The sequence below is a fragment of the Ruditapes philippinarum genome, unplaced genomic scaffold (genome assembly GCF_026571515.1).
Source record: "Ruditapes philippinarum isolate M1 unplaced genomic scaffold, ASM2657151v2 ctg3097_1_1_1_1, whole genome shotgun sequence".
Classification (NCBI taxonomy): Eukaryota; Metazoa; Mollusca; class Bivalvia; order Venerida; family Veneridae; genus Ruditapes; species Ruditapes philippinarum.
In genome coordinates this window covers 187,247-202,193 of record NW_026866212.1, presented here as the reverse complement: position 1 = coordinate 202,193, position 14,947 = coordinate 187,247, and the positions used below count along the sequence as shown (strand labels likewise).

General features: G+C 36.1%; 1 protein-coding gene across 1 annotated transcript; it reads right to left on the bottom strand.

The window, feature by feature from the left end:
• Positions 1-3,496: 3,496 nt before the first annotated feature.
• Positions 3,497-11,091, bottom strand: LOC132731714 (uncharacterized). The gene is made up of 4 exons (XM_060717934.1): positions 10,936-11,091; positions 10,119-10,218; positions 9,285-9,483; positions 3,497-5,788 (listed from the first exon to the last, which is right to left on the bottom strand). Exons 2-4 carry the CDS (start codon positions 10,164-10,166, stop codon positions 3,870-3,872), a joined length of 2,166 nt encoding a protein of 721 aa, XP_060573917.1. The 5' UTR covers positions 10,167-10,218; positions 10,936-11,091; the 3' UTR covers positions 3,497-3,869.
• Between the last annotated feature and the right edge of the window lie 3,856 nt (positions 11,092-14,947).

The window sequence follows — 14,947 nt, the reverse complement described above, 5'->3', positions numbered from 1 at the left end:
GGGCATTATGGATAAGTGTTATCTAGCAAGCAAGTTTTTATTCTTGGCACTGTGTTGTTAAATGAACCTTAAAACAAATCAGTAGGGAAGATATGCACAGGATGTGTGACCTTGACCTTGGTCGCAGGGACCTGAATTTTATGCACGGCACTCAGCCTCACAATGATGAACATTTGTGCCAAATTATATTGAAATCCCTCTATGCATGTAGAAGTTTTGCTCCAGACAAGCGTTTTTCTATGAGCTCTAACTGTGACCTTCACCTTTGACCTAGAGACTTGGTTCATGTGCAGGGCACTACGTCTCATGGTGGTGAACAATTCTATAAAGTAACATTAAAATTCCTCCATGCATGTAGAAAATATGCTCCGGACAGCATCTGGATATTTAATCATCTCCAGTGACCTTGACCTTGCAAATATTAACCTAAATTAAATGTGTCACACCTGTAGTCATGATAGTTACCATTTGTTCTACAATCCATCAATCTTCAAATTTTTATCTGAACTCTGACCTCTATATGTAACCTTGACTTTGGTCGCAGGGATCTGAATTTTGCGTGCGACACTCCGCCTCACAATGGTGAACATTTGTGCCAAGTAATATTGAAATCCCTCTATACATGTGGAAGTTTTGCTCCGGACAAGCGTTTTTCAATGAGCTCTAAGTGTGACCTTGACCTGGAGACCTGGATCATGCATGGAGCAATACATATCATGGTGGTGAACATTTCCATAAAGTATTATAAAAATTCTTCCATACATGTAGGAGATATGCTCCAGACAAAATCTGGATATTTCACCATCTTTAGTGACCTTGACCTTGCATATATTGACCTAAAGTACATGTGTCACAGCCGTAGTCCTGATAATGACCATTTGTGTTACAATCCCTCAATAAATGATGATTAAATCGTCCCTATACACATCTTCATATTTTTATCTAAACTTTGACCTCTCTGTGTGACCTTGACCTTGGCTGCAGGGACCTGAATTTTGTGCGCGACACTCCGCCTCACAATGGTGAACATTTGTGCCAAGTTATATTGAAATCGCTCTATGCATGTGGAAGTTTTGCTCCGGACGAGCGTTTTTCAATGAGCTCTAAGTGTGACCTTGACCTTTGACCTAGAGCCCTAGTTCATGTGCGTGACATGGCGTCTCATAATGGTGAACATTTCTATGAAATTTCATTAAAATCCCTCCATGCGTGTAGGAGATATGCTCCGGACAAAATCTGGATATTTCATCATCTTAAGTGACCTTGACCTTGTATATATTGACCTAAATTATATGTATCACAGCCATAGTCTTGATAATGACCATTTGTGTTACAATCCCTCAATAAATGATGACTAAATGGTCCATATACACATCTTCATATTTTTATCTGAACTTTGACCTCTATGTGTGACCTTGACCTTGGCCGCAAGGACCTGAATCTTGCGCGCGACACTCCGCCTCACAATGGTGAACATTTGTGCCAAGTAATATTGAAATCCCTCTATACATGTGGAAGTTTTGCTCCGGACAAGCATTTTTCAATGAGCTCTAAGTGTGACCTTGACCTTTGACCTAGAGACTCGGTTCATGTGCGCGACACTGCTCCTCATAGTGGTGAACATTTCTATGAAGTTTCATTAAAATCCCTCCATACATGTAGGAGATATGCTCCGGACAAAATTGGACGCCGCTCGCCCGACCGCCCGCCCGCCAGGGGCGTTCCCATAATACGTCCCGTTTTTCAAACGGGCGTATAAAAAGGAATCAATTTATTGGATCATTATCAATGATAATAAAGTATATGTACATTGTACATTTGGTTAACTTAAAGTTGTCAACTCCAAAACACTTGCTCCTCATTTCTGTTGGTTGAAATCCCTTCAGGGCCTTTAGATTCTTTCATGTGAGGAAACTATATGGCTAGCCTACCAAAGGCCACTGGTTCTACTAAGGTGTCCGGTTGTGTCTAAAAGTATTTTACTAAGGGGCATCTAATGTCTTCATTCATCAGTATAGCTGCCTTTTCATTTAAATCATAAAATGTACCACTTGTGCATGAAACATTCTTTAGATCTATATGCATTTTGTTGTTCATCATTGGTTATCATTAAGTAATAGAAAGAGCATCGAAACACGAGGCTATCTGATTTGTACGAGGGGGGCGTAGTGCTTTGATGTTCTTTCTCTTGTGTATCATAATCAAACATAAAAAACACGTTCCCTGTTGTCACAATATGAAACCCCAGAAAAAGGTAACCAATGAACGAGCATCTGAATATGATATTTTTATCGCTTTCCCTTTCTCTGCCGTCACAATAAGTAAACCCCAGCAAAAATGAGCCAATCAATGGGCATGCTCAGGAGTGCTGGTATCTAATACCTGCACTACAGTTAACGCACTGTGCATGTATATGTATACGATTTAACTCTGGCACATGTTCAACAGAAAGGTACCCAAACTATGAATCAATTCTATTTCTTTGGTAACATAAAGGTTATGACCATTTATGTATTACGAATACAGTCAACATAATAATGCAAAATTCCACTTTTAGTTTATAGAATACTAATTTAGTAGGATATCATGCAGCTTTCGTTTTCTCAAGGTACAGAATGAATATGCATGTAGTCATAGTGTATTAATTAACGTTGTCTTTTAATATGGGAAAATCACGTGCCTAATTTTATAAAAAGATATTCAGCTAATAAAGAAATATTCAAATAATTATAATGAACTGTGAATCGCATCATTAGAGCCATTGCAAGGACCAAAATAGCTTGAACAAAATGTGCGAACTCCTTGACTGTTTTTTTGGAAGTCAAGCTGAGTAGAAGTGGTTTAAATGACTGTCAAAAGTCATAAGGTCCTCCCGAGTCTTACGCTTAGCAACATCGTTTGAGCACAATGGTACATTTTTTTAATGCGTTTATTTAAGGTCGCCGCCGGAAAGCCCATATGGGCGACCGTACACTCAAGTCGGGCCATCCTAGAGCGTCCCGCCGAGATTTTTCGTCGATTTTTTTTAGCTTTATTGGTGGAGGAAGACCCCCAGGTGCCCCTCCGGGCATTATTTCAGGCACGAGCGGGCACCTGGGTAGAACCACCGACTTTCCGTAAGCCAGCTGGATGGCTTCCTCACATGGAAGATTTCGACCCGAGTGAGGATCGAACCTACAGCGGTGAGGGACCTGTGATATCAAGTCAACGACCTTAACCACTCGGCCACGGAGGCCCCTTAACAATGGTACAAGTAGTACCAGCTCTATTTAAATAACTTGATTCAGCTGTGCCACCTATGCATTGATTGAAAGTCTTTCTTGTGAAGTAACGGAAGCGCATTTATTTAGCTGCTAAAGGTACAGTCATTCTTTCTTATACGCATCGTTGATGGACTCAATTTATACATTAGTTATTGAACTGATTACAGTGCAGTAATTACAAAGTTTCATCTTAAATTCAGGGAAACAAATCGGAACAACGAAGGTTTTCTTGTTCTAACATATTTTTTATGAATACATTTTGTATAAGAAACAGTTCACAAAGAATTAAATGTACAAAAGTATAAAAATGTGTTATATGAATTGAAAAAACAATGCCAGTGTATGCATAGAGTATAGATAATCAAATCATGTTGCCAAGTAAAAAATATATAAAAAAAATAGATACATGTACAAAAGTATAAAAATGTTTTATATGAATTGAAAAAACAATGCCAGTGTATGCATAGAGTATAGATAATCAAATCATGTTGCCAAGTAAAAATTATATAAAAAATAGATACATGTGTACACATATTTTATAACAATTGATCAGAAAATGGTACAGAAAGTAAATCAAGCAGCTGACTTGCTATTTATACGCGTCTCTTAAGTTGTAAAATCACTGAATGCCATCGTATCACTCAAATCTCCAGCCCTTAGATCCGTATCCGACTTATTCTGTAGTGCTCTAGAAGAAGTTGCATAGAGCTGTGCCATCTGCCAATAACGCTTTGCTTGATTGTGATCCCAATTCGGCGACAACTTTGGTTGCGTAAAGTCCTTGCCCCATAAAGGGTTGAATGGTTTCTTTAAACCTTTGTCTTCTTGTCCAGAGGGACTTGTGACACTGATTTGAATTTCGTTTTCATATTCTTTACTCTGAGACCGTAGCCGGCGTATTTCTCGCTTAATGCTTTGTTTACTTTTTCTAGATTCCTGTGCTCTTACGCCAATATTGGACATTGCCTGGTCTGATTTTGGACGTGGGCTTGTGATCAGTGTTATATCTCCGTGGGGAACACTTTTTTGTCTTGCGAACCGTTTCCGTTGGTACCTACGCTGTCTTGCACGATCTATGTATGACGATGAGTTTTGATATTGATCTTCCTCGTCATCGGCGACGCCGGTTTCACTAGACGACCTTTGCCTTCTGCGCCTGTAAGCTTTTTGTCGCAGGAATAGAGGACTTTCGGCGTCACTCTCTTTTTCTGTTTCTTTTGTTGATTCGTTTCCGTTATCGTAAGGAAACTCTACATTTTGCGTTTGAATTTGATTTCCGTCAGGACTTGCACAATCTGTTGACAAAGATGAACGTTTATTTTGATTTTCATCAGTTAGCAGTTGGAGACCACGATCTACCTCCCCTGATCCTGTAGAACGAGTACCACAGATAGTCACATTGCTGTGTATACTTGTACTATGCATCAGTTCAGGTCGCTCTTTGTCTCCGTCTGCATAAACTTTCTGTGTGTTTACAGGCGGTTCTGAAAACAACGGAAGACTGCGGTTATGTTCATCATAATCTGCTATGTCAAAACTTTGATCACGTGGAACAAAATGACCTGATGAATGCCTGTTACGATCTCTTACATTATTGTTAGTGTCATCCGTAGTACTTGATACTGTTGGATTTTGTATTTCTAAGTTTTGTGAAAACACATCAGAACCACTACCTATACTTTCGTATCTTTCTAAATAATCAAATGAGATTCCCCTAAATGAACCGCTTTGCACTTCCTGGGAACTACAAACAGATCCACTTTCCTCTGAAGAATATTCTCCTGCCATAAAAACCGTTTTTGGTAGTTTAATTTTCCGTACTTCAGATGTAGTGCTTAAATCTGTAAGACTGCCAATATCAGAGCAAGTTGCCCTTGAACGTACTTTCCGTCTCTTACAACACGAGCAATTCAATGTCGGCCTTTCCGGTGTTTCCCTCAAATATTCAACAATGTGTTTATATTTTGATTCTAACGCGTGGACAAGAATATCTAAAGAGCGATTAGGTTCTTCCGAGTTATTTATAGAGTTTATTATATTATCCCAGAGAATGTTTCTATTTTCATGTATACTTTCGCAATCAAGAATATCGCCATAAACGTCATCTGATATGATTTCCGCTGACCAGAGGTCATCTACGACATCTTTTAAATCTACGGTAAGCCTCATAACACAAATTACACAGACTGGTTTTTGCTTACTTTCATTGACAATAGCTTCCAGAGTTTTATGTACTTCTTGCGATAGATCGGGATGGTCTTTTCCCACAATTTCAAGGAATTTTTCAATAACCTGCGGACCACGAGATTTTATTTTACGAACCAGCAGCCGAACCTGTTCTTTATAAGTTGTTTTAGAAGTGATGTGACTACATTCGTCCTCACTTAAACATTCGGAAGCTATAAGTTCGTCAGGAATATTTGTAGTTTTGAACAAAACATTATCAGTAAATTTATTGATGTTCTTTTGCAAAGCCTGTGGTAGATGCAATAATGTTGATACGTCGCTCGGCCATGTAGATTTCCCTGAAGTAAACAAGTGGATGTACATCTGTATTTTCTCATTACATGTAGCAGTGTCATCCTAATTTAACAAGATATGTTTGTAATACATGTATGCCCCCTATCAGCAGCCAATTAGCCATGTGATCAGGTTATTATGCATGACTTCTGACCCAGTGAACAAACAATTAATAAGGGTTATCTAGTATCTTCTGGTCATGTCTAGTCACAAGGTAATAATTATTGTGACCCCATAGGTTGTGTGCAGCAATTTAAGTTATTACAAATCTTACCAAATAATATATGCATAAATTTTATGAATCATGTAGGCCTCATTAATAACAGCCAATTTGTTATATTACATAAGACCTTCAAATGTGTTTACCAAAAGCATTTTTAGTTCAATATAAAAATATCAACCAAGGCAACTTGAGTTGTTGAGTTATTGGTCAGAAACCTTCATTAAGTACAGGGTCAATATGAGATTGACCCCTTGACCCCAAAATCAATAGGGGTCTTCTACTGGTCATGACCAATCATCATACCAAGTTTGAAGTTCCTAGGCCTAAGCGTTCTTTAGTTATTGATCGGAAACCGTTTTTACCTACAAGGTCAATGTGACATTGACCTTGGACCCCTTGACCCCAAAATCAATAGGGGTCATCTGCTGGCCATGACCAATTTTCATGCCAAGTTTGAAGTTTCTAGGCCTAAGCGTTCTTTAGTTATTGATTGGAAACCGTTTTTACCAACAAGGTCAATGTGACCTTGACCTTTGACCCAAAATCAATAGGGGTCATCTGCTGGTCATGACCAATCACTATACCAAGTTTGAAGTTGCTAGGTCTAAGCGTTCTTCAGTTATTGATCAGAAACCGTTTTTACTAACAAGGTCAATGTGACCTTGACCTTTGACCCCTTGACCCAAAATTCAAAAGGGGTCATCTGCGTGTCACGACCAACCATCATACAAAGTTTGAAGTTCCTAGGCCTAAGCATTCTTTAGTTAATTGATCGGAAACACTTTTTACCTACAAGGTCAATGTGACCTTGACCTTTGACCCCTTGACCCAAAAATCAATAGGGGTCATCTGCTGGTCATGACCAATCCCCATACCAAATTTGAAGTTCCTAGGCCTAAGGATTCTTAAGTTATTGATCGGAAACTGTTTTTTACCTACAAGGTCAATGTGACCTTGACCTTTGAGCCCTTAACCCCAAAATCAATAGGGGTCATCTGCTGGTCATGACCAATCACCATACCAAGTTTGAAGTTCCTAGGCCTAAGGGTTCTTTAGTTATCACTCGGAAACCGTTTTTACCTAAGAGGTCAATGTGACCTTGACCTTTGACCCCTTGACCCCTTAATCAATAGGGGTCATCTACTGATCATGACCAATCACCATATCAAGTTTGAAGTCCCTAGGCCTAATGGTTCTTTAGTTATTGATCAGAAACCGTTTTTAACCAGGTTTTCGAAGGAAAAACTGGTTATTAGATTGAGGTATGTCGGCGGGCGGGCGGTCGGGCGGGCGGGCGGACGGGCGGCGGGCGGGCGGGCGTAAACAATTTCTTCTGTGCGCAACTCCTCCTACATTTCTCAACGGATTTTGACCAAACTTTCACAGAAGCTTTGTTATCAAGTGCCCTGGCGCATATTGTCGGGGTTTTGCGATTAGATAATATTTGACCTAATTATGGCCCTTTGTTTTTTTTTTCCTTATATAAAATATATAGTGAACAATTTCTTCTGTGCGCAACTCCTCCTACATTTCTCAACGGATTTTGACCAAACTTTCTCAGAAGCTTTGTCATCAAGTGCCCTGACATATATTGCCAGGGTTTTGCAATTGGTATATATTTGACCTAATTATGGCCCTTTGTTTTTTTTCCTTATATAGAATATATAGTGAACAATTTCTTCTGTGCGCAACTCCTCCTACATTTCTCAACGGATTTTGACCAAACTTTCTTAGAAGCTTTGTTATCAAGTGCCTGGCACATATTGTCGGGGTTTTGTGATTGGATATATTTGACCGAATTATGGCCCTTTGTATATTTTTTCCTTATACAGAATATATAGAGAACAATTTCTTCTGTGCTCAACATCCTCCTACATTTCTCAACGGATTTTGACCAAACTTTCTTAGAAGCTTTTTTTTCAAGTGCCTGGCACATATTGTCGGGGTTTTGTGATTGGATAATATTTGACCGAATTATGGCCCTTTGTATATTTTTTTCCTTATACAGAATATATAGTGAACAATTTCTACAGTGCGCAACTTCTCCTACATTTCTCAATGGATTTTGACCAAACTTTCACAGAAGCTTTATCATCAAGTGCCCTGGCGCTCATAAATTCCCATGTTTCTTCCAAGACATCATTCAAGTATTTTTTTTAAAATTGTGAACATACTTTTCTTGATATCGCACAAAACACCACACGCCAATATTGTTGACAAAAGAAAATGACAAGAGACGCAAAAATGCAAAATTAAGCAAAAATTAAAGTACTGTTTACCTTTCTAAAACATTTGGGAAAAAAAGGCGAATAGACAACATAAAATTTCTCAATCATTTTTGTTTGAGGAATATTAAAAAAGCCATAATTCCTCCTAAAAGTTCAATTAAAAACAAATGCCCCTTCATGACAAAGCTTCTGTGAAATATTTTGCTGAAAACCTGGTTGCATCGCATTGCGATGTTCCTTGTTACCTACAAGGTCAATGTGACCTTGACCTTTGACCCCTTAACCCCAAAATCAATAGGGGTCATCTGCTGGTCATGACCAATCACCATACCAAGTTTGAAGTTGCTAGGTCTATGGATTTTTTAGTTATTGATCGGAAACCGTTTTTACCTAAGAGGTCAATGTGACCTTGACCTTTGACCCCTTGACCCCAAAATCAATAGGGGTCATCTACTGATCATGACCAATCACCATACCAAGTTTGAAGTTCCTAGGCCTAAGGGTTCTTTAGTTATTGATCGGAAACCGTTTTTGCTTACAAGGTCAATGTGACCTTGACCTTTGACCCCTTGACCCCAAAATCAATAGGGGTCATCTACTGGTCATGACCAATCACCATACCTAAGGGTTCTTTAGTTATCACTCGGAAACCATTTGGTCTACGGACCGACGGACCAACGGACCGACGGACCGACAAGTGCAAAGCAATATACCCCCTCTTCTTCGAAGTGGGGGCATAATAATTCTGCACGTGTAACAATTTTTGACCAGCAGTAATTTAGTAAAATTAAAATGCCGATGATGCTTATTGCAAAGCTGTATCCATATACATGTTGTATTAAATATACATTATGCTGAAGTCGTATATAGTAAAGACATAATCTATTTATGTTGGAGCTTAAATGATTACATGCAACATAGTTACCCTACATGGTATACGCTTCAATGAAAAGGCTTAACATATAGAACTTTTTTTTAAACATTATAGACTACAATCTAAATAATAAAAGTAAAAACTCTTATCACATATTTTGCAATATAATGGCTTACGTTTTGAAGGTAAAGGTTTTTGGGCCGGTGGTTTCTTATTTCTTTTCTCCGCAGTTAGTTTTTTCATCACCTGGTTCAATGTTCGGACGATGTATTCCTGACCTTTCATCAATGTTTGTTGTCCATTCTCAAGAGCTTCCAGTCGTTGTGACAACATCGTAACTTCACTCATCAACTCTAACTGATTCTGGATCATTCGCTGTTGGGAAAGTTTATAGTATTTCAACCAGAATATCAGTAGTTATAAATTTGTAAACTAGAATTTTAAAATAGTAGTTATAAGTTTGTCAACTAGAATCTTAAAGTAGTAGTTATAAGTTTGTCAACTAGAATTTTAAAGTAGTAAGGAGAGAGAGAAAAAAACAGAACAAAACAGACAAAGAACAAAACAGACAAACTCAGATTTCAAGTGAATATTGATAAAAATCAGTTTGTCATATCGACATATACAAGTCGTGTAAAAAAATAACATATATAGCGTCTTCTAGAAAATGACCATCCTTGAATAACGCATGCTCAGATATTTATAGCTCCGTCTATGATCGGGTACATAAAAGTAAACAGAGTTGACCAATATTGTGTGCAAATATATGTTCATCACTTTCTAACACGTGATAAACGTGCATTGACTGATGTGTTTCGCCAATCATAGATAAAAAGGGCGGAAAAGAATTGTCAAATATATTATACATGAGTTTATCTTTATAATTATTTAAATAATTCGACCTTGATCAGTTAATTTTAAAACTAAAAACTAACTCCATGTTTTACCATTATAACAAACTTAAACTGATCAATGACATTATCATAGATATACATGTAACTATAACTTACACCTTCCCCAGTCAGATCAGTCGTTGTCGTCACGTCGACTTGTGTCATCGTTCTTCATACAGTTAAGAATAAGTACAGAATATAAATTGGGAGTGTATATCTGTGAAATAAAGAAGAAAAAAAGTTGTTAAGAAACTGCCCTTCCACCTAGTCAGTAGACATGAACAGAAACAACAACTTAAAATATTAAAATGCTTGCATGTATGTTTTATTTCAAATCTAATTTTATTAACTTCAGTTTGTAACAAAACCGATTCATACATTACTAAAAAAGTATAAGATAAATCTGTACAAGTGCTTTAAGATAAAGCTGAATTCTTTTGCTGTATTGAATTGAACATTATTACACTGCTGTATATTTTAGGAATAATATATTATTTTTCTTCTCAGTCGATGCAGGCTATTATATTTGTTTCCATGGTCTGTCAGCATATCAGCGCACTTGCTTAAATGTATACCTTGTAAATGAAAATCTATTGTTTCATTCAACATGTCTATCTAGACCTCCAAGCGAGTAACTGTAGTCTACCTACATGTATGTAAGCTTTAGTTACAATTAAATTATGCGAAACAAAAGGTAAACGAAGTAAAATTCCAGTCAATTAAATCCTCGTCTTAATGATTTGATACATTTCCAAAAAATAAAATAAAAATAATAATGTTGTATTATGTGATACATATATAGATAGGACAGTAAACTTTCAAACTGGGAAATATGTATGACCTACTTAATCATTATATACTGACACATGTCTTATAACTTGTTTAAAACATTTTGAACAAAGGGATATTATAAACGTGTTAATATACTTCTTACCTAGCTTGTGTCTTTACTGCAGATCCCTTTTTATTAATCCCCTTTTCTCTGTTTAGCTCAGATTTAGTAACTTTAATGTTAAATTTAATGTAATTTCAGTGCGGAAGTTCACAATCTATTTTTAAGTAGTATGCGTCAATGTCACCATGCATGGTTGGTTAATCTCTGCTACTACTTGCACTACTGATATACAAAATAGTTTATACAAAGGTCATGCCTCAAATGAGCTCTTTCATTTTCTTTTCCTTTTAAAAATAACATCTAGATTTACTAATTTGTTTATTTATTAATTTTACAATTTCTTTTGATATAACATGCGCTTTTCCCAGTTGAAGTCATCTGGTTAATCTACATGTATATCATGTGTAGTGGTGAGATATATTTAATTATGTCACCCATAACAATGACACCATATTAAAAGAAATCACCGTTAACATTATAAAATAAGAGACTTCATCTATCATACATGTACCTTATTTGCACATGTTAACATATGAGAAAAGAAAATGCAGACATATTGTGAATTTAAGTAATATATATAGTCAATATCATCTTTCATCTCTTCCCGTCACTATATTTACGAATATTTTTAAATTTTTCGATGCTATTTTATATATAATTATATAACCATTAAATTTGAGAAGGAAAAAAGATTTGCTCCGACATCGAAACAAACCTGGGATATAAGATAGTTATCTTATGTCCCAGTTTCAATATATAGAGGATATTGAATGAGTGTAAGTTCAATACTGAATTTATTGCACGAGTTGAATTAAATTATATTATGCGAGCCTCTGGCGAGCATAATATTATTTTATTCAACGAGTGCTATAAATTCAGTAATGAACTTACACGAATTTATTATTCTATTTATCACATACCCAAAATAAAAACCGTTTAAGTGAATATAGAGCCTTTTTTCACTGTCGCGCTAACATTTAGCGCGTCTTTACACTATGTTTGTATAACACTAATGACGTCACGTCAAAATGTATGCACGGCCGTGCAATACCATATTTACGGAGTCGCAAAATCGGCACGGGTGTGTGATAAATAGAGGATATTCAAGTTTTTTCTATAAATACATGATTTATTTTCATCGAGTGGTATGAAAATAAATATTTCATGAGTGGCGGTAGCCACGGGTGAAATATGGTAATTTTCATGCCACAAGATGAAAATAAATCATGTATTTATAGAAAAAACTTGAATTTTCTGTTTATTATATACATTTTTCTCTTTTTTGCGATAAAATTTAAAAGACTTTCCCTTAAATTTTGTGTACTGGCAGAATTTAAAAGAAAGTAGTCCGGCAAGACACCAGTGAAAATACGGAAAATATGTTTCACTGCAGTGAAAAATAAATTTTTACAGTGAAAATACGGAAAATGAAAATACGCATTTTATTTCATCAATATTTCTCAATATTTCATTTAGAAGTATATAATAAATAGAGGATATTGAATGAGTGTAAGTTCAATACTGAATTTATTGCACGAGTTGAATGAAATAATATTATGCGAGCCTCTGGCGAGCATAATATTATTTCATTCAACTCGTGCAATAAATTCAGCAATGAACTTACACGAATTTAATATTCTATTGATCACAAGCCCAAAATAATGACCGTTTAAAGTGAAATAAGAGTTATATTTCATTAACGCGCCTATAGTATATAACGCTTGCATTTAGCGCGTCAATCAAACCGAGACTGCAATTCTTATGTTCTTTTGTTGTGATTAATGCTTCCGAAGGATCACTTTGTTTCCAGAATTTTTTACACTATGTTTGTATAACGCTAATGACGTCACGTCAAAATATATGCACGGCCGTGCAATACCATATTTACGGAGTCGCAAAATCGGCACGGGTGTGTGATAAAGAGTTGTAATCTATGTCTATGGTTTCAAATAACTTGAAGCATATTTTCATTCCATGTGTTATGTAAATGTGAATTTAAAAATTAGGAAAAGGACTATATAACTCCTACGTACGTGGGACGTTTTAAATAACTCCTTTGTAGGAGAAAAAAGCCTGATGAGGATATGTATAATTAGTGAGTAACGTTGTAAACTGATCCCCATAGAATAATGACCCCCGGTCATTTTATATGTTTATATATTTTATTTGTCTGTACCGACAGCCAATGTTTGATTCTTTTTCTTGCATATTAAATATCAAATATTTTCGGAACAGAAATTACGAAAACTGATATTCTCATTACGCACTTTTTTCTTATAGTAGCGTATGAACATACAAACTTCATTCATAACGGAAAAATGACCGGGGAGTCATAATAGTATGACTCCCCAACACGTAGAAACATGACCCTCACATTGAATAGTGACCCCCTGTAGAATAACGACCTCCTTCCAAACCAAACTATAAAGACCTAACTGGACTCTTTCAAAGAAACACTGTCAATATAATTATCCTCAGATGAGAATATAGTAATGTCACTTGTCCGTGCGTGTGTCCGAGCGACCGTGCAACGATTAGACCGAATCTTTTCACAACTATTGGACGGAATTGTTTAAAACTCTCGGGGATAGCGAGTATAATCGAAGCCTAGCCTCAGTCTGCATTTTCTACAAATGACAACGACTAGGGATATGTCATTCGACTGCCTACCTACATGTAGCTCGACTATACAAAGGATATGGAGAGTTGTTCTACTCGCTCCAACGTCGGCGTCCTCGTCAAGATTTAAGATTAAAATTTTGGTTGCAGTAAAATATTTTTCACTATTACTTTTTTATTTCTTATGGTTTCAAATTCAAACTTCAAATATATGTTCCTTATCATCAACCACATCTTATATGTGACACGGTTCATAACTCTAGTACCAATATTTTCAGATTTATCTCCCCTTGAACTTTCCTTAAAGAATATTATTTTTTTACTGTTACTTTTTTATTTCTCAAGGGATCAACTTCATATTTCAAATATATGTTCCTTATCAATAACAACATCTTATGTGACAAGTTTCATAACTCTAGCACCAATATTTTCAGGTTTATCTCCCTTTGAACCTAGAATTTTCCTTAAAAATTATTATTTTTATGGTTACTTCTTAATAAATTAATTAAGGGATCAACTTCCTAGCTACTTCAAATATATGTTCCTTATCATTAACCACATCAAATGTAACAAGGGTCATATCTCTAGCACCAAAATTGCAAGAATTATCTCCCCATGAACTTAGACATTTTACTTGAAATATGTTATTTTTTACTATAACTTCTTTAGTTTTAAAGGGTATCTACTTCAGACTTCAAATTAATATTCTTTATCATCAGCCACATTTATGTGACTCTTGAAGCGATATTTTCAGATTTATCCCCCCTTAAACTTAAAATTTTCTTTAAGAAATATTATATCTTCTTTAGTTTTAAGGTATTTACTTCAAACTTAGAATATGTATTTCCCATGAGCCGGGTGATGCTCCCCGAATAGGTTTTGGACACAGGAAAGTACACCTCTTGTAGTTTCAGAGTTATGTCCCTGGAAAAAGTTCAAAGTGCAATTATTCCAAAATTAGGCAAAGCAGAGTTACTGTCCTTTGCAATGCACTTCTAATCAATGTGATCTATCAAACCTAAAAGTTTCTTGATGATATCTCTTATCATCAAGACTTATGATTTCCGAGTTATGTCCCGGACAATTTCAAAAAGTAAAAATAAACAAAGGGCAATAACTTCAGATTAGGCAAGGCAGAGTTATGATTCTTGTGCACTGCACATCTACCCATAGTCAAAATATTTTAACCTACGGGATTTTTAGATAATTTTTGACATGGTCAAAATCCCAAAGGCGTAGCTCTGATCGCGTTGATATTTCGACTAATCTACCCATTGATATATATCTACCTACAAAGTTTCATGTTGATATCTCTTATAGTTTTACAGCTATGTCCTGGACAAGATTATTCTAAAAGGGGAGATAATTCAAAAATGAGGCTTAACAGAGTTATGATTCTTTTGCATTGCACCTCTACTCAATGCGATCTATC